Genomic DNA, 21,502 nt, shown 5'->3' on the forward strand with positions numbered 1-21,502 from the left:
AGGTTAGAGAGTTAGCAAGCAACCAGTGGGGAGGAGAAGATCTTTTGAGAAAGGGTGTACTGGCTGGTTTTGTGTGTCAGCTTGACACAACCTGGAGTTATCACAGAGAAAGGAGCCTTGCTTGAGGAAATGCCTCCATGAGATCCAGCTGTAAGTCACTTTCTCAATTGGTGATCAAGGATGGGAGGGCTCATTGTGGGTGGTGCATCCCTGGGCTGGTAGACCTGAGTTCTCTAAGAAAGCAAGCTGAGCAAGCCAGGGGAAGCATTTCGGTAAGTAGCACCCCTTTTTAGGCTCTTCATCAGCTCCTGCCTCTAAGTTACTGCCCCGTGTAAGTTCTTCTCCTGACTTCCTTTGGTGATGAACAGCAATGTGGAAATGTAAGCAGAATAAACCCTTTCCTCCCCAACTTGCTTCTTGATCATGATGATTTATGTGGGAATACAAACTAGATTAAGACTAACAGGAAATGGAGTGTAGTGTTATAAAAAGAAAAAGGTAAAATTAAAATACAATTATTTGAGTAGGGAGATGAGAAGACATGGTAAGTGAGGGATTATGGGGGGAACAACTAACATGAAAGGCCTTGTGAAAAGGATACAGAAAGTCTCTACATACATAGAAATATGCATGCTTCTGTATGCAGTAATATTATAATATTAATATAATACTGATAAAACATTAAGGTTATAGTGTGTGAGTGTGTGTGTGTGAGTGTATGTGTGTGTGTGTGTGTGTGTGTGTGTGTGTGTGTGTGTAATAGTGACACAAATGTTATGGCTATAAACAATCACTGTTTAAAACTTAGATTTAAGGTCCACTCCATGAGATAGAACCCATGCCTAACACCATGAAAGTGGCCAAACCCTGATGCTAGATGGGTTGTAGTGCCTACAGGAAAGCTTCCTACTAGTATTCTGCCAAAGGAATTCCCATCTTCTTTCTTCTTTGGGGATTTGCAGATACCCATACCTGGACAACGTGCAAAGCATGGGAGACTTTGAAACGCTCAGCCATAAGTGAGTTGTCTTTATCAAGCCCGTTGCTTCAAAGCTCAGGAGCTTACGTGAACAAGAAAGCAGAAAGACTACAAGACCCAGAGGTGTTAGATGACTCCAAGGAAACTGCATCATTCAGACACAACAAGGCTAATACGCAGAGAAACTTCCTTAGACTGTGACAGTTTGCACAGGACCCAACAAGTTCAAATCAAACCAAATCTCAGTAAGGATAAGGAAAAATGGCCACAAAGTGCTATTCCTAACTAAGAACTATACTCAGTTTTCTGGGAAAAAGGAAAGTAGTTTTCTCCATTAGTGCCACTGGGTACATCAACACTCCAGGCCAGGAGTAGTTCACCAACATAAAATAGAGTTCATGTTTTTTATGATGTGTGTGTGTGTGTGTGTGTGTGTGTGTGTGTGTGTGTGTGTGTGTTTTATTGGTATTTTGTTTTCTTTTTTTAAATTTGATTTTTTAAAATGTTTCCTTCTCAGAGTGGGAGAAGAGGGGAAAGCAGCATAAGAACAATGTATAATGTATATGTATAATGTATATGTATAATGTATACATATAACAAGACCATTTCTATGTAGTCTAACACCTTGATTTTTCAAAAATCCATAATGTTAGACTTTTTTCTAGACTTATGTATTGTATCTCTACAGTTTTAGTATTTGCTCAAAAATGTTAAAATGCTATGTGAGTCAAGCAAAACACATTGGAAGGCCAGCTACAGGTCAATGATGAATTCTACTGCAGATAGACAGCATGTGGGTGGCTCCTTTATTTGACCATATCCTATGATGGAATGTGTCCAGGGGCTGATATCTGGTTATTATAGTAACCTTTCTAATAATACAGGTAACCAGTGTTAGAAATTGCCATTTTGATCTCTTAAAATATTTTTTTTCCCAACGAGTTTAGGGAACTCTGTGGCGTGCTAAGCTAAATCTCCCAGCAAGTCATTCTACGCATTCCTGAACCAAATGCACTCAGTAACCATTATGTATATAGTTCACAGATCTAATTTAATTATGCCCAAGAATTTATTGTACTTCAATGACTGAGCATAATGATCTAATGATACTGTATACAGAGCTGGGACCTAATGTGCCCATATTTTAATTTGTAGATCTCCATTTAGTCCCAACTCTACTTCATGTTTTACATAGCTAGTTATTCCATTCTCCGTAAAACTCTTTTCTATCTTATTTATTTTGCATTTGCTTGAATTTCTCTGTGGAATCCTTTTCACTTTTGACTTAGTTGCAAGCATTACCTGGTATATATTTCTATTTCCCATCCTTTCTCTTTTCTTCACTCTTTCTCTAACTTCTCCCTTTCTTTTCCATTCTTATCTCTTTTTCTACTCTCTTAATTCAAACTTAATAATCCTCATAGCTACCAACAAGATCCCTTCACTTATGAATTTCAAATGTTATCTTCTACCTTGGTCCTTTGCTTATGATTCAAACCTTATGAATATCCATGAGGAATGCTCTGCTCCCCCAAGAAAAGCACCGGTTTCCTTCAGCAAACATACTAAGGAAGCTCTGTACTGCTCACACAGGTAAGGAGCCAGTCTCCATCTGTCCTTAGTTCCTTCCTGGAGCCCTCGTGTGTTTTTTCCTTTTCCCATGTGAGGTCTTAGCCTCCAACTCTGGCCAACTCTGATGCCTTGCCATCCTTCTTGATACTGCTTGTAATTTACTCTTTATACTTTTGTAAAAGTCATTTTGCCTCAAAATGATAAATGCCCCACAATTTATGACCGACAAACAGCAGTTAATAACAGTAGAGACTCTGCACTCCTTAAAGGAAATTATCACTAAATATATTTCAGAAATGCAAGGTTCAATTCAGTAGGGTCTTTTTACAACTGTGAAAATAACATTTGAACCGTCTAGAGTTTTCTCGATACATCAGGGCAGGGAATTGTCCCATAGAGGAACAACTACAAAGAGCTCAAGGAGGATGCTCACTGACATTCATCTGCAGAATTATGCTGCTATGTTACCAACAGTGCAAGCAAAGTGCCTGTGAGGCTGTATAAGGCTACTTGGTCCACTGTCTACTCCACCCTAATGCTGTCCATGAAGAAGCAGTACACACGGTTAAGACTGAAAGTTATTTTTTTAAAGATTTATTTATTATATATAAGTACACTGTAACTGTCTTCAGACACACCAGAAGAGGGTATCAGATCTCATTACAGATGGTTGTGAGCCACCATGTGGTTGGTGGGATTTGAACTCAAGACCTCTGGAAGAGCAGTCAGTGCTCTTAACCACTGAGCCATCTCTCCAGCCCAAGACTGAAAGTTTTATTTACATATTTCAATGTGTAAAGTCCGACCTCCATTCCTTCTCCATTTACTCTACATATTCTTCAGTTAAGATAGTTTCCTCCCTTGATCCTAAAACTCTGCAACGTCCTTATTTGTTTATTTTATTCTTCCGTAACTCTCCTGCCTTTTCCTCCCCAGCAGTCCTAGATCTCATGCTTTTACCCATCCCCCACACAGGTATCCCATGTTTTTACCCATCCCCCACAGGCATATGAGCATCAACAACAGTCGAGTATATAGAGTTGAGGTCTTATTCATTTCAGTGGAATGTGTTACTTCTCAAAAGGGCTTGAGGGCCGTGTGGTATCTGGGTGTGAGAACAGGGAGACACCAGGAAGCAGTGATCTACATTGTAGTCTCATGATTTCTTAATTATGAGATCCTGATATGAAACATAAAATGAGGAGATATAGTCCCTGGGATTTTGGAGTTATTCTCAAGATATAAGAGTTTTACTTTGTCGGGACAAAAGCATTTTAGCAAAGCAATATACCTTTATAGAGAGATCAAGCTAATTTATTTATTTATTTATTTATTTATTTATTTATTTATTTTTTTTGGTTCTTTTTTTTCGGAGCTGGGGACTGAACCCAGGGCCTTGCGCTTCCTAGGTAAGCGCTCTACCACTGAGCTAAATCCCCAGCCCCCAAGCTAATTTATATTGAAACATTTTAAAGTAGGCATTTAAAAACTTCCTCTTTGGGGATGTATTTTCTTGTTTTTTTTTTTTTTAAGTTCATTGGCATGTTTATAATAGCAACAGTCCAATAATTTTTCTCAGAAAGAAACTGTTTGAAAACTGCTTCTACAATTTGAAAAAACTCTAAAATGATTTAATGATTGTATTTTTAAGATTCATGACAGAGTCATGACAAATGAAGCATGTAATCTATACTACCGTGATGGCCAATCTTGACTCCCAGTTTGACCAGACTGAGAGCTAACCTAGGCTACTAGCAAAGTATGCCTCTCAGGTTTTTGTAAGGTCATTTGAAAAGACCATTAGATAACATGGACTCACTTTAACCTAGTCAGTAGTGTAATTCACTGGTATTTTCAGGAATTGAGTGGGTACCGGGACGTTAGAATTATGCTAGGGGGCACCAGATTTGAGGAAGCAGTTTGCTGGTGGCACAGCTTGAATGAGGACACCTTGGCCCAGGCCCCTTCTCGACACTCTTTTTATACTCTGGTTGCCAGGCAGTAACCATCTTTCCTCAGGCACTTCCTTGATGTTTCTACTTTGTCATGGGCCTAAAAGCAAAGGAAGCTGCTGACCACATACTGAAACCTCTAAAACTCATTAGTGGGAAAAACATCCCTCCTTGTTTGACTCAGGTGTTTGAAAGCATGGTGGAAAGATCATACCATCATTAGTGTGTGTGATCAAAAGAGGACAGTAGTCATCAGTGATTTTGCCTGGAGATGTGGCCTTCAGTCAGATTTCCTACTTTCTCCATCTCTAGGTGATGTGCTCCTGAGCTGGGGGCTTGATGATCTTATTTCTCTCTGTATACGAACTACTCACTAGACTAAGTGAAAACATACTACTCACACATATGCATGCATCACACACACACACACACACACACACACACACACACCAATGAAATACAGTATGCGATTCTGACACTTTGGAAACTATAGACACATACAATGTCCATTGCTTCCAAAAGTATCTGGCAAACATTCCTCATACATGATGTCATTTTTTTGCAGATCAGAACAAAATTCCTCAGTGAGTGTCCTTATACTGAATTTAACTTTCTAAGATCTTGGTGTTCTAGTTGAGATTTAAGACACAGATATTTACATTTTGTTAGAATATGTTGTTTTCTTCCTTAAAAGCAAATTATAAATTATTTTTAGGCTGTGTTATATTTTATGCAAAGAATAAGATATCCTTGGGTTTGACTGGGATCAGAACTGGGTCATGGGAAGGGAACTGTACCAAGGGTGACAGTGCTTCTGCACCTTCATAGAAGGGGACATAAAGTATTCCCGCAGAATGGCCGCTTCTAATGTCATGTGTAGGTCTCATACATACCAGTTTTTAATGCAAATATCAGGTCATCAAACTCCTGGGACTCCTCATCTGCTATCAGGGACCCTTGGCCATATCCCCCAGAAGAAGGAAACGAGGCACCATTCTGGGGACTTGTCTTCAAATCAGGGCTTGCCTGGCTGGTCTGTTGGAAGGACACTCTCTCCCAGTCAGATGGCACCTTTTGGGGTTGGGGTAAGAGTAGAAGGAAGGAATAATTGATAACATGAATGAACATATTTATTTTGAAGTCCAATTTTGCAGTATATTTCTACACTTCATTAAAACCTGTGAATGGTCCATTGAGTTATTTCTATGAGCATGTGTGTTATATTTGTTCTGCATAACATTAAGCCTCTCCTAGAGTTAGTATAGTCTGATTGTTGAAAACAGTTTCTTAGAGTCACAAGGAGATAAAACTACTTAATTTTTTTCTGTAAAATGCATGTTAAGGAAATTCAGAAGACACTCCAACTCTTGATCTAAACTCTATTTTAAATAGTGTCAGTACACAAAGGACATACTGAACTGAATTAAACAGAATTTATCCAAATCCCTCGTTTTTTGATCAAATGCTTAGAAAGAACTCTGTCCTGAGATGATTAAATGTATTCCTGTCTTTCTAGGTTACTGGCAAACACAGTTAGTGGAAAGTGAGCCCTTAACCCTTCTCTTCTTGGCCTTCCCTGCTCCGGCTGGACTTTTAGATATCTACAGTCTCTCCTCGACAGCTGGCTCCAGGCCAGTTCTGAGCCTCCGAGGAATGTAGACAGACTTTAAGCTATGCGGTTGTGCAACACCCCAGAGGGACACTCAAGCAATGGCTCCAGCCCAGGAACAGAGGGTAACAGCTGTTGCTTTCTGATGCAAGGTATGCCAGGAGACTGCAGGGACACCTCGGACTGAGAAAAGTAAACCAGGGACCATAGAAATAAACTCAAGAGAAGAGAGAAGGTGAAATCTCAAGATGATTGTCACTAAGAATTCAAGCATCTAGAACTTTCTTCGGTGACATAACTTCTTCCTCAATACTGCAGCTTCTGAGCATACTTTTCCACGGGACATTTACAGTGAGGTTGGGTGAATGGCAGACTAGATCTGTAGTGTTAGTCACTTTAATTCAGCCATGCACAGCTGAAAGACAGTTCAAAAAACAGATAGGAAGAAACGGGCATTAAATTGGTAACCATCCAACAAGAACAGTGGATCTTAAGATATTCCTCTTGCTTTATCATTATAATAAAATGACTCAGTTTTAAGAATATCTGTCATGTAAACATAGTGCTAACTTTCAGTATCTTTCAAAGTAATAAAGATATCTATCTTCTTTTTCAAAAAATTTGAAGATTATTTGTTTTTATTTTATGTGTTTTGCCTGTTTACATGTATGTGCACCATGTCCATGCCTGGTCCCTACAGAGACCAGAAGACAACATGGGATCCCAGGACCTCAAGTCATAAATGGTTGTGAGCCACCAGGTAGGTGCTGGGGACTGAAGCTTGGTCATCTGTAAGAGCAGCAAGTGCTTTTCACTGCCAGGTCACCTCTCTGGCTCTGGCATATCTCAAATTTTAAATACCTTTCTTAACTTATCCATATAATGGTTAAAATATATTCTTTTAAATCAAAATCTTTTTTCTCCTACCTATAGCGTTGACTACCACTTATCTACTTTACATTTACTACTAAGAGTTGCTAATTCTTGATATTAAAAATTTCTCATCCTTTCAAATAAAAACAAAGCTTCCAGAAAAAAAATTTTTCTCGTTCAAATTAAAAGGCTATACACACTAGTGGCATTATAATCATTTGCTTAAATTTTAGACTGATAGGAAAGAGATTATATCCTACAATGCAGAGAAGACAAAAAGTATTTCTGGGAAGAAAGATTATCTATCTATCTATCTATCTATCTATCTATCTATCTATCTATCTATCTATCTATCTACCTACCTACCTATCCATCTATCTATCTACCTACATATCTATCTACATATCTATCTCCATGACTTATTTCTATCTGCCTATTACAACTCTTTTTCTTTTTTCATTAATCAATTAATTAACTTTAAATTCTGATTACAGCTTCCTGTACTTCCTCTCCCCCCTTCTCACCTTCCCTCCCCTGCCCTCACTCCCTTTCTCCTCAGAGAAGGGGAGGCCTCCCACGGCTATCAACCCACCTTGGCATATCAGCTTACAATAGGACTAGGCTCATCTTATATAGTGGCTAGACAAGGCAGCCCAGTTAGGGGAATGGGTTCCGAAGGCAGGCAGCAGAGTCAGAGACAGTCCCTACTCCTCTTTTAGTAGTCCCACATGGAGATCAAGCTGTATATCTGTTACATATGTGTAGGGGACCTAAGTCTATCTCTTGTCTGGTGGTTAGGCCAGACTCAGTGAACCCCTATGGGCCAAGGTTAGTTGATTCTGTGGGTTTTCTTGACCCTTCTGACTCCCCTCTAGCTCCTTCAATCCTTCCTTCCTCTCTTCCATTAGGTTCCCTGAGCTTTGCCTAATGTTTATCTTGTGGATCTCTATATCCATCAGAATGGCTAAGATCAAAAACTCCAGCAACAGCTCAAGCTGGATGTGGAACAGGGGGAATCCCTCCTTCATTTCTGGTGGGAGTGCACAGTTGTACAACCACTTTGAATATCAATATTTCAGTTTCTCAGAAAATTGGGACCTCAAGATCCAGCTATATCAGTCTAGAGCATATACCCAAAAGATGCTCCATCACACCACAAGGACACTTGGTCAACTATGTTCATAACAGCTTTATTTGGAATAGCCAGAAACTGAGAATAACCTAGTTGTCCCTCAACTGAAGAATGGATAGAGAAAATGTGGTACATATACCTAATAGAATATTATGCAACTATTAAAAACAATGACATCATGAAATCTGCTAGCAAAGAGATGGAACTATCGCATCTCTATTTAGCTCCTATCTCTGAGTTACCCATCATTATCTATTTATCTACCTATCATCCTATCACTATTTCACCTTCAAGAAAGTATTTCTTAATTTCATACCAATATCTTTTTTTAAAAATCAACACAAATACTCTTTTCCTCGTTTGCTTCTTTCATAAGGAATGACTGTGGAGCAAATCCCCGACCTGAACAGTTATGAGAGCTGTGCAGCACTGTCTCTTCTTCAGCAGATCACATGTGCTTTTCAGTCTAAACAGTGGCCCTTCTAATACGTCACCAAAAGGCAGAGGTGGAGGGCATGTGAGTCAGACTCAGGAAATCAAACGTGTATGGACAGAATAATATAGCCAGCGCTGGGAAGCAGATTTTATGGAGGAAATCCTGCCTAGATTTTCCAGGAGTGCCACAAAAGCACTCTCTGGGCCTTTGTTTTAGAATGCTTGATGATACTCAAATTGGAAAGAGTCCCTGCTTGCTTTCTTCTCTTTGTTGGGATTAAAGAAGTGTCAAGTCAGGCAAATAATGGGGGACAAGCAAATAAAGACGGCCACGTGTGTGATTTTAGGAAGAACAGTATCTTACAAGAGCAGTTCTTAGACATCGGTACCTCTATCACATCAAATTAGGAGCTCTGAAGATTTTCAAAGGAAATGATGCGCTGTTCTCTGATTTCTCAATACAAACAGCTGGTCTAAATTGCTCACAGGACAGAAAAAAACATAATTACTATACCTCAAATCATACTGTAAATGGGAAAGAACTCAGAAGTCAGTCAATAACTTCTGTCTAACACTCAGAATGCGAGTGCTGATCAGGAAGTAAGGGAGGAAAATGGAGGTATGAGTGGGGAACTCACCTCTTCCATAGCATTGATGAGGTTCTGGGTAGACTTGTTCATCTCTCCAGCTGGAGGTATTCCACTCCCAGGAGTGAAGAAGGCTGTGCTGGGTCCTGGGTGACCATTCATTTCCACCGTATAGCTGGCCTTCATAGGGCAACACGTTTGATTGTGTAAAATGAAATAAACCACAAAAACATAGAGTCCCTATAAAAAGGAAAAAAAAAACATTAGTAAGTTTGTCAAAGGCAGTCTGGCCAGCTCAGCTGAACCATAAACACGGTGTAAAGTCTATCTGACCATCTCCAGGAGGCTCCGGGCTCACCCAAATCCAGGAGTGACTGACTGAGTATGCTAGCAGTCAGGGAAGAGGTCCCTGGCAATTCAAAGTCACTAAATGCTCATCAGTGCTGCTTAGAAAGTGTGGGCTCACACTAGTCATATTTTCTTAATATATAAATAACTATGCCTTCCTAACACATGAAAACAAATTATAGAAGTTTATTAGTGAGCTGTATAGATCTAGATGTATACACGTAGAAAGCAAGCAACTTGTCCTCTACAAAGTGAGTGTTTTCATTCATCTGCCTCGATGTCTAAGTAGCTGATGTGGCATTCCCCTCTTCTTGTGTGTGTCTGGAAAGACCGGCACAACTGCCATTGACATCCTGTCTGTATACATCTCACCTACTTACCTGACTGGGTAAGGTGACTTACCAACTCACTGCATAAGGACTCTGCCAATTGGTTAACATTCATCAGTGCTTCTCCAAAAATGTCACACGAAAACAACAAAGCTATCTTGTGCACTCTTCAAAGCCAGCAGCCCTTCAAATTCCCCGCAACACACTCAAGCTTTTAATAATTACTCTGCTTCCGTCACAAACAGGGACTCTGCCCTTCTGTTTGTGTTCGGCTCATTACACCCTGCTTCCTCAGGTTCCCCACATATGCTATACTGTATGACTGCTGTTCAAAGCCTGGTGATTCTGATAGTTTCATTTAGACAATAAGATACCTTAAATTGTGGGTTTTTTGTTTTTTGTTTTTTTACATTTCTTGGTGTTTAAAATTTGAGTGTAAATAACTGTCACTAAAATTATGAATCCACAAATATAAAAAATGAAGACACTCAGCTAATTAAAGATTAGATAGAACTAACATAAAAAACATTTCCAGAAACATAAACAAGTGTTAGCATTTTGCAAAATTCGGGGTCCCCCTGGTTTCTACCATCTCTATCGTACTGAAGCAGTTCTACCGACAGTCATGAGCAGCAACATGCCTCTTAGGACTCGCCATGGCCCAGCAGTCAGAAGCAACATTTACATACAGGAACTGAGACGACAAGGTGCTGTGCTACACATGGCTGCCTTTGGAGGACAGTAACAGTCAAGATTCTTCTCTTTCTACTGGGTTGATACCTTCTCGCTGGTCTCTTTAACTGAAAGCATGTTAAAAAGCAGTGGTGTGCATGATAAACATACAAAAACAAAACAAAACAGAACCCTTCACTGCTGTAGTCACCACATAAGAGCAAGCAGAAACACACACACTTCCCTTTGATTCCGGCTTGTCTGTTCTTTTGGAGCGCACATTAATATTCCAAATGATGTAGGACCAGTGAATTTGTTTCAAGTACAAATGATACTGTGTGCACGAGTAGAAACAAAGTCTTCCTGAAAACACCAGTGCTCATCCAACATTTTTTTCTCATACAACTAACTTCTCACATGACTGTGACCTAATTACATTGGCCACAGCAATAGACAAAACAGGAAAAAATTAAAGTGACAGCCTTAAACGTCAAGCAAATGCTCCTGATTTATTTCAGGGTCATGGTAAGTGTTGAGATGTGTCAGGTTAAAAGCTGGATGAGGAAACAGACCCCATGCTTTAAAACCCACCTCTAAGGACCATCTGTTAAAGCCGTGCACTCTCTCTCCTGCTTGTTTTCGTCTCTAGCCCTTCGTGCGCCAGGAAACGTTCTGCCTGCCGAGCATAGCTACACACAAACACTGCAGTGTTTTCCTCCTTAAAAGCATAGGGCACATATTTTGAGACTTTCAGATGTGCCCCAGGAAACACAAACAAGGTTAAAACAAAAAAGGAAAGAATGTTTAAATGCAGATTATGCTTAAATTGACTTTCGCTTGGTCTGGGCCAAGCTGTGCAAATATAGAGAGGGGACCTGCATTATCCAAAGTACTCATCTGTGGAGGTTTCTGACCTCGCAGTAAAAACAAGTTCCATTTCCAAGTACTGCACCCCGTGTGCAAGGTCCCACCAGTGTTGTGTGCAGGGATTTCAACGGAGCACCTAGATTCTCAGTTTGCACAATGTTGCACGCTCACAGTCTACACTGCCAGGCCCTGGGATGTAAGGATAAAGTGTGCATGGTTCCTGCTCTCATACTGCTCACAAAGTAAACAAAATTTGACCCCTACCAAGCATTGTACACACCCGCTCTCTATTCTTCCTGCCTTTTACAGACAGCACGTTTACAGGGAAGCTAACTGTGTCTGTGAGTTGCTGCTTTGATTATTTTCGTGGTCCTCCTACAATCATGAAAATGCTTTAAAAGTCTTTAATTTATTTACAGCTGGATTGACTATAAAGTTAAGGTCCATCCTGTATTTCTTTTGATCCAGATATAAACTTATTAGTCAGTGTTCTGTGAACCACAAATGAAATCATCTAGTGTAAAGGATTATACATGTTCATAACTCTATTTTTAAAGAATTATTTATTATTCATTTCTTATTTGTTATTATTTATTTGTCTACATGAATTTCTTTGCATCAAATGTATGTAGAAACCCACAGAGACTCTTGGATCCCTTGGAACTGGAGTCACAGGGCGGTGAGTTCCCTTGTGGGTAGTAGGGGACAAAGAGGTTTAACCACGGAGACAGGAGCATGCTCAGTGTGAAGCAAGCAAAGGGAGTTCTCTCCACCATGTCTGCCAGCCCCACGCCTCAGGTCACCAGTTTAACAAGAAGTGGCTAGAACAGGTGGAATGTGGCTTGGCTGTGTTGGACCCTCTTCTGAGGTCTTTCTCCAATTTCATCAAGCTCTAAAGGCTCCTGGCTGAGGGACACTTCAGGCTTCCATATGGAGCCCTGCCACTCTGCAGCTCCAGACGTGGGGCAGGACAAGGTGGCATCATTACAATTAGGCTCTCTTAAGCTCCGACATTTGGGATGCTAAAGAAATCTATTGAACTGCGAGTTCTTAGAAAGTAAGAAGAAATGCTTAGAGCTCTTAGTTACCTTGTTTGTTTGTTTATAATATAGTCTCTGACTCAAAGGTGGAAACCATGAAGTAATTAATAAACCAGAGACCATGGTTCTAAACTGTCATCAGCAGGCAAGAGTGGGAAGGGGTAAGGACAGAGGTGCATGTTAGGGTGGGGAGGGGTAAGGACAGGGGTGCATGTTAGAGTGGGGAGGGGTAAGGACAGGGGTGCATGTTAGGGTGGGGAGGGGTAAGGACAGGGGTGCATGTTAGAGTGGGGAGGGGTAAGGACAGGGGTGCATGTTAGAGTGGGAAGGGGTAAGGACAGGGGTGCATGTTAGGGTGGGAAGGGGTAAGGACAGGGGTGCATGTTAGGGTGGGAAGGGGTAAGGACAGGGGTGCATGTTAGGGTGGGAAGGGGTAAGGACAGGGGTGCATGTTAGGGTGGGGAGGGGTAAGGACAGGGGTGCATGTTAGAGTGGGGAGGGGTAAGGACAGGGGTGCATGTTAGAGTGGGAAGGGGTAAGGACAGGGGTGCATGTTAGGGTGGGAAGGGGTAAGGACAGGGGTGCATGTTAGGGTGGGAAGGGGTAAGGACAGGGGTGCATGTTAGGGTGGGAAGGGGTAAGGACAGGGGTGCATGTTAGGGTGGGAAGGGGTAAGGACAGGGGTGCATGTTAGGGTGGGGAGGGGTAAGGACAGAGGTGCATGTTAGGGTGGGAGGGGTAAGGACAGGGGTGCATGTTAGAGTGGGGAGGGGTAAGGACAGGGGTGCATGTTAGGGTGGGAGGGGTAAGGACAGAGGTGCATGTTAGGGTGGGAGGGGTAAGGACAGAGGTGCATGTTAGGGTGGGAGGGGTAAGGACAGGGGTGCATGTTAGGGTGGGAAGGGGTAAGGACAGGGGTGCATGTTAGGGTGGGGAGGGGTAAGGACAGAGGTGCATGTTAGGGTGGGAAGGGATAAGGACAGGGGTGCATGTTAGGGTGGGAAGGGGTAAGGACAGGGGTGCATGTTAGGGTGGGGAGGGGTAAGGACAGAGGTGCATGTTAGGGTGGGAAGGGGTAAGGACAGAGGTGCATGTTAGGGTGGAAGGGGTAAGGACAGAGGTGCATGTTAGGGTGGGAGGGGTAAGGACAGGGGTGCATGTTAGGGTGGGGAGGGGTAAGGACAGAGGTGCATGTTAGGGTGGGGAGGGGTAAGGACAGAGGTGCATGTTAGGGTGGGAGGGGTAAGGACAGAGGTTAGATTTCCTCCTGTGAGTTGTTTATAACTGTAGGTGGACCAATTCAGTAGTGGCTTGCTAAGATTCTTCTCCAGGTTACTGCGTTCTACTTCATGTGCATTTACAGACCGTGTCTTCCTGGAAGAAGGAGCACGTGGCCAGGACTGGGGTGCAGTCCTGGGCTCCTCTGGTGAGTGCCTCTTGGGAGCTGCTGCTTTGAGCTAACCTTCCTGCCTCTGACCCTTCTACTGGGGCTAGGTTTGTTCCTTTCTGTGGGTTACTTTTCCCCAAAGGCTTTATGCTTTCTCTTGTCCCTTGGCAGACAGAGGAAGCCACTGTGAGCCCTTCTGCTTTGGAACTGCTGTAGGGTTCTGACCTGCTGCAATTTGAATCACCAGTTACTTGGCAGCAAGGAAGATAGACTCTGGGCCAATGACAAAATCAGAAGGACAAATACAGGGTTCCTACACACACTCACATACACACAGACACACACAGAATCACACACACAGACACACACACAATCATACACATACATACACACAAACACACATACAATTACACACATACAAACACAGACACACGCACACAATCACACACACATGGGGGGGGTTAAGAATCACATCTTTAACTTCTTCATTTTTTAGTCCTTTTCTTGATTTTCTAAATTGATCTTCTTAGTTTATACTTTAAATAAGATCTGCAGTTTAATCTGCGTATCCAACAGGGAAAGGAAAGATGTGAGTTCATTCTAAGGATTGTTGGCTGGTCAGTGTACCTGCTACCTAGACATTTAGAGGGCAATTATTACTCAGACACTTCTCACAACATTGTCTACTGTGTACTGGGGGCTCCGTCAACTTCTGCTGGAATGCCTTCTCATTTTAGGGACTTTCAGTTCAGGACTCATGGCTGGGAAAAAGCTGGTTTCAGGAATGTCTGGCTCTGGTGAATGGCAGGCCTGCACTTGGGAGATCTAGACAGGTGTCTGTCCTAGGAGTCAGACAAGAGAGAAAAACTATACATTAAGTTTTCTTAAAGTGACATGAATACAAACAGCTGATGCCCCAAAGTCCAGGAGTACTGGATTGGAAGTTTCTAAAATGCAAATCACACTGGGTGGTAGGATGGAGGAACGGGTAGCAGTAGAACTCACAGGCACAGAAAGAGGCTAGATTTTGGGAGAAAAAGTAGAGGACAGGAATACTTTTTTTTCCTAGGGATGAGCCCCTTGATAGGTTATGCAATCCCAAGTGGTCATCCCTGAATACTGTACACAGGAGTGACACCAAAGGAACTCAGTAGTTTGTATTTGTAAATGCCCATATGTAAAAATAATTAAAGCATAAAGTGTGATTGGAAAGGACATGGCAGATCTGGAAGGAGGAGAAGGAAGGTAGAAATGGCATTAATGTCGTACTTAGGTAGTAAATTCTCAAATCGTTTTCTCCTAGAAGCCTATTCTTTGTTGATGAGAGGCAGAAGAGAAGTGGAACCAGAGCAGAGGGGGAGTTGGAAGGGATTGGGAGGAGTAGAGGAATGTAAAACTATAGTCAAGGTAAATTGTGTGAGAAAAGAATGTTTTTAGTAAATGACAAAAGTGAAAACATTATAAACTCTAGATTGTACTACTTCCATTCAATTGTGGAATAAGCGCTTTTTTATTAACATCATCACACTGAGTTTTTGGTTTTTTGTTTGTTTATTTGTTTTTTGGACAGGGTTTCTCCGTGTAGTCGTAGAACTCATGTGATAGACCAGGCTGGCCTTGAACTCAGAGACCCATGTGAGTCTGGTTTCTGAGTACTGAGATTAAAGGCATACACCACCACTGCCTGGCGTATTAACACTTAATAATTATACAAATTTGGGGTTTCTGTGACATCTCCATATTTTCATCTGTTTTGTTTGCTCTCATTCCTGTTCCTTCTATTTTCTCTTGCCTGCTCCACCCCGCCCCTCCCAGCCCAGGATAGCCCCTATAAATACATATCAAATAATTACAAATTATTTTTCTTGTGTGTATAGGGTGCATTTCGCCTGTAAATATACTGATGTACCATCCCCAGCCAGAGGAGAACGTTAGATTCCTTGGAACTGGAGTTACAAACAGTCGTGATCCACTATGTAGGAATTAAACCCAGGTCTTCTGGAAGAGCAACCAGTGCTCTTAATCACTGTTCTTAAATTGTTGGGTCTTTCCGGCGTGCTTATAAATAAGTTTTGTGGTTCTTTTTTTTCCTGAGTCAGTGTGGTGGTTTGTTTGAATGAGAATGGCCCCCAAGGCTCATGTATTTTAATTCCAGTTCCCTAGAAGGGGCGGCTTTCTTGGAGGAGGTATGGCCTTGTTGAAGGAGGTGTGTCACTGAAGGTGGGCTTTCAGGTTCAAAAGCCCTGTGTCAGGATACTGAAAACTATTAACAGTAAAAGAATTGTGGGGTGAATCACCATCTGTGACCTCAAGCTGTATTACAGGGCAATAGGGATAAAAACTACATGGTATTGGTACACAGACAGGCAGGTAGATCAATGGAAAAAAAATCAAAGACCCAGAAATGAACCCACACACCTATGGTCACTTGATCTTTGACAAAGAAGCTAAAACCATCCAGTGGACAAAAGATAACATATTCAACAAATGGTGCTGGTTCAACTGGAGGTCAGCATGTAGAAGAAGGCAAATCACACCATTCTTATCACCCTGTACAAAGCTCAAGTCCAAGTGGATCAAGGACCTCCACATATATTGCAGTAAAAGTAAAAAGGCAGCAGAGTCGGTTCCTGTATGTACCCTGGCAGTCACTAGTTCCAGTTCCAACAGGCCATTGGAACTATCGCTAATTTATCTCAGATTAGTATTTCTCCCGGAGACTCTCTGCTAGCCGGGTACTCTCTGGTTCCAGCTATCCGGTAAAATCATGGTTCTAGAAATCCAGCAGTAGCTGGTGTATTGTGCCTCCATGCCACGGACTCTGCCTCACAGAGGGATTTTCATCCACGGTTCATAACCGAGATAGGGAAAATTAGTCACTGACTCCAAGTAGAGAGTGGTGATATTTGCCAGTTAGAAAGGTTATTAATAAATAAAAGTCTTTAATACCAGGCAGAGTGAATACAGACACATCTTATAGAGTTATTAATAAATAAAGTCTGAGGCTCCAGGTAGAGAGCTTAACAGATAGATGGTATAGAGATATAATGCTCTAATAAGTCTTACAGGATACTCATATTCTTTCTAATGTGGGCACCACAGGAATTTTGGGTTAAAATCCTGGTTTGACAAGTTGACTGTTTCTTAATTACAGGTATTAATGGAAATGTGATTAAATTTGATTTTATAATTAGAAAAAGATATTACAGAGTCTACCTGAATCACGTGGAGATTTTCACTTGTGGTTTAGAACTTAGGGAAAATTAGTCACTGACTCCAGAGACTAATTAGCAGACTGAGGCTCTAGGTAGAGAGGTAGAGAGCTTAACAGATGTATTTTGGGCTAAAATCTTAGTTTGACAAGTTGCTTACTCGTTGTTATTAGTATTAGTAAAAGAATGATCAAATTGTTTTATGAACTATCCCCTTAAGGATATGGCTCGCTGATGCCAGCTAGCAAGAGTCTGTGGTCATTTTGATATTTACCACAGCAGGAAGCTCATGCTCTTTTAACGTGGGCTCCATGAGAATTTAGGGTTAATTTCCTGATATGACAGATTAGAAAAGCCTAAACAAGCTCATATACTATTGTTTAGCTTACTTAATTTTTTAAAAATTGTTTTAATTTTCATAATGGATTTTGTGTTTTGTGGTTATATTATTCCTCTGGGAGAGAGTGCAAGATACAAGCTTTTTTGGTTACAGACTAAAGAACATGACATTTTGGAAGGAAGGTTTTGTCTTTGTGTTTATAAAAAGGCTGATTAGGTTTTGGAAATCTTCCAGAGTTATACTGATCAGATTTGATAAAGGGAGACCACCTGAAGAATTAAGTTCAAGAAAATCAAACAAAAAGGCATCTTGATTCTAAGTTTTGTCTTGAGAATTGTATATTGCAGAATGTACCTGCTTGGATTCCTGATCTTAAGGACTTTCAATTGGGTCTATTCATGACAAACACGTCAGGCTACAACATTCGCTCCATTTTCCTTACCCTCTACTACCCCCTGCCCCCCAAGATATCTCAACGCTCATGTATAGCTTGAAGAAGCCATTGAAGAATTGTCACCCGATTTCCTGAACTTTGGGGGGCTGAAAGTGGTTGGTTATTCTAAGGTTGTTTTATGAGGAATTTAGAAACGGTCACACTTTAACAGGGAGGAATTAGCTAGAATTGATTTGTATAGCCATAATCTCATTTGTTAATTGAGCTAAGTCATATCTTTACATTGGTATAGAACTTATTTCTTACAAACATTTTAAAAGTACAAGGTTTGGACCCAGTCCTTCTATTGATGCCATTACAAACTTCTGAGTTGATTAAACATAGGGATTAGGGGCCAAACAACAAATTCATGGCTCCTAGTTCACCATTAGGGTGTTTTTAAAATATTCTCATCAGAAATAGCTGAGAAGAGTTAATGGACAACAGTCCAGATTACCTTATGTCGATAGATAGGTTTTCAAAAAAGTCAGAAATCTACAAAATATGACATTTAAAGTTATTTATCTTTTGTTGAGACATATCTGCTCCTAACAGTTCCATTTTGGTAGATTTAATGAGAAATTGAACATCTCTACCTCCAGGTGAAGTAATATTTTGTGGCTAGGCAGCCACTGGGCAGAAACTGTCTATTTCACCTACAGAATAATACTCTCCAAAAAGGATCATCTTATGCAAAATAGTCGACTGACAATTTTTGCCAAGACAGAATTATCAGCCCTTCTAGATTTCTGCATTTTAAAAGTCTGTCAGATGATCCTGGGTCAGAAGGCTGAAGACTTGCTCTTACGTGTTGCTAACAGGGGACTGTGCTATGGAAATTTCTCTCCACAACCTGTCTTAGTTGTGAAAGCCATGTTAGGCTGCCCATGTTTATAGATATTTGGTTATTCTCAGATTTCTGACGTAGTTGAAGGCTAATTAGTCGCACAGCCTACACAAGGTAATTAACTTTGAGAAAACATAGTTGTCTAGATGATTTTCTACTGGTAATAGTTGTGCACAGCTTATATTTGATGAAAAAAAGATTTGTTTTTTTTTTTTTACAAACAGAAATTAAACAGAAAGAGTGATGTGTAGAATGATGTCACTATGCAGCAAGGCAGGTCCAGGATAAGATGAAGCCTATCATTGGATAAGAAGGAAGGATAGGTACGGAAAAAAGTCTAGGAAGGAGAGAGGATGAGGGGAAGCATGATAATCAATATGGAGAGGGGAAGGATGACCCAGATCCAGGTGGTCTTGAATTGCCAAGGTAGCTGGGATGGATTTCCGTAAGCCAATTTATCTATCCAGGTGGGCGGTTTATATCCTTGTCACTTGGTTGTGTTTATTGTGCGATGGACTGTGTATTGAGAATTTAACATATAAATATGATTGTTGGGTTACAGTTTGTTGAGTCTTGATTTTACCAGGTAGTTGGGAGTTTATACTTTAACTATGGAGAGGGGGTTGCTGGGGGTGTGGGCAGAGTCCATGGCAGGGAGCCTTGATAGGCCAGTCACTGCTGGACTTCTAGAACCATGATTTTACCAGGTAGCTGGAACCAGAGAGTTCATGGCTAGCAGAGAGCCACCAGGGGAGATACTAACCTGAGATAAAGCAGCTCTGGTTCCAGCAGCCTGTTGGAGCTGGAACTAGTGACTGCCAGGCTACGAGCGGGAACTGGCTCTGTCGCTTTTTTTAAATTTTTGCTGCAATACACATAATATCAGATATACTGAAACTAATAGAAGAGAAAGTGGGGGAAGAGTCTCAAACACATAGACACAGGAAATTTTCCTGAAAAGAACACCAATGGCTTATGCTCTAAGATCAAGAATTGACAAATGGGACCTCGTAAAATTGCAAAGCTTTTGTAAGGCAAAGGACACTCTCAATAGGACAAAATGGTAACCAACAGATTGGGAAAAGATTTTTACCAATCCTATATCTGATAGAGGGCTAATATCCAGTATATACAAATAATTCAAGAGGTTAGACCAGAGAACCGAATAATCCTATTTAAAAATGGGGAACAGAGACCCCATATATACAGCAATGCCAAGCAACCAGAGCTTTCAGGGACTAAGCCACTACCTAAAGACTATACATGGACTGACCCTGGACTCTGACCTCATAGGTAGCAATGAATATCCTAGTAAGAGCACCAGTGGAAGGGGAAGCCCTGGGTCCTGCTAAGACTGAACCCCCAGTGAACTAGACTGTTGGGGGGAGGGCGGCAATGGGGGGAGGGTTGGGAGGGGAACACCCATAAGGAAGGGGAGGGGGAGGGGGATGTTTGCCCGGTAACTGGGAAAGGGAATAACACTCGAAATGTATATAAGAAATACTCAAGTTAATAAAAAAAAAGGAAAAAAATGGGGAACAGAACTAAACAAAGAATTCTCAACTGAGAAATATCGAATGGCTGAGAAGCACCTAAAGAAATGTTCAACATCCTTAGTCATAAGGGAAATGCAAATCAAAACAACTCTGAGATTCCACCTCACACAAGTCAGAATGGCTAATATCAAAAACTCATGTTACAGCAGATGCTGGCAAGGATACAGAGAAAGCAGAACACTCCTCTATTGTTGGTAGGATTGCAAGCTGGGACAACCACTCTGGAAATCAGTCTGGAGGTTCCTCAGAAAATTGGACATAGTACTACCTGAGGACCCAGCATATACCCAAAAGATGCTCCAACATATAACAAAGACACGTGCTCCACTATGTTCATAGCAGCCTCATTTATAATAGCCAGAAGCTGGAAAGAACCCTAATGTCCTTCAACAGAGGAAAGGATACAGAAAATGCAGTACATCAACACAATGGAGGACTACTCAGCTATTAAAATTAATGACTATATGAAATTTTTAGGCAAATGGATGGAACTAGAAAATATTATCCTGAGTGAGGTAACAGTTACAAAAGAAAACACATGATATGTATTCATTGATAAGCAGATATTAGCCCAAAACCTTGGACCAAGCAAGAAACAATTCAAAGACCATACAAAGCTCAAGAAGGAAGACCAAAATGTGGATGCTTCAGTCCCTTTAGAAGGGGGAGCAAAATACTCACGGAAGGGAATACAGGGACAGAGTGGAGCAGACACTGAAGGAAAGCTCATACTGAGACTGTCCCACCTGGGGATGCATCCCATAAGCAGCCACCAAACCAAACCCAGTCACTATTGCTGATGCCAAGAAGTGCTTGCTGACAGGAGCCAGATATGGGTGTCTCATGAGAGGCTCTGCCAGAGCTTTACTGACACTGATGAGGATGCTTGCAGCTAACCATCAGACTGAGAAGGGGAACCTCAATAGAGGAGTTGGAGAAAGGACTGAAGGAGCTGAAAGGATTTGTAACCCCGTAGGAAGAACAACAATACCACCCAACCAGACCCCAGAGCTCTCAGGGACTAAACCACCAACCAAAGAGTACATGTGGAGAGACCCATGGCTCCATCTGTATATGTAGCAGAGGATGGCATTGTCTGGCATCAATAGGAGGAGAAGCCCTTGATGCTGTGAAGGCTCATTTCTCCAGTGTAGGAGAATGCCAGGGTGTTGAAGTGGGAGTGGGTGGGTAGGAGTGGGAGGGGGAGCATCTTCATAGAAGCAGGGGAGGGAGAAGGGGGATGGGAGAGGGGGTAAAGGGGATAACATTTTAACATTTGAAATGTAAATACATAAAATATCCACTAAAAATGTTTTTAAAAAAGTCCTGTGC

At 41.4% G+C, this 21,502-nt stretch overlaps 1 protein-coding gene across 1 annotated transcript in view; it reads right to left on the reverse strand.

Annotated features, from left to right (window-relative positions):
* The window catches only part of Adgrv1 (adhesion G protein-coupled receptor V1), a 579,866-nt gene that overhangs the window by 2,862 nt on the left and 555,502 nt on the right, over nt 1–21,502 (reverse strand). Inside the window, exons 88-89 of the mRNA XM_087635923.1 lie at nt 9,191–9,379; nt 5,397–5,574 (exon numbers count right to left, since the gene is read on the reverse strand). Coding sequence (XP_087492049.1) covers nt 5,397–5,574; nt 9,191–9,379 — 367 coding nt within the window. The remainder of the gene's footprint in view (nt 1–5,396; nt 5,575–9,190; nt 9,380–21,502) is intronic.

The sequence above is a fragment of the Rattus norvegicus genome, chromosome 2 (assembly GCF_021556685.1).
Source record: "Rattus norvegicus strain SHRSP/BbbUtx chromosome 2, alternate assembly SHRSP_T2T, whole genome shotgun sequence".
In the NCBI taxonomy this organism is placed as follows: domain Eukaryota; kingdom Metazoa; phylum Chordata; class Mammalia; order Rodentia; family Muridae; genus Rattus; species Rattus norvegicus.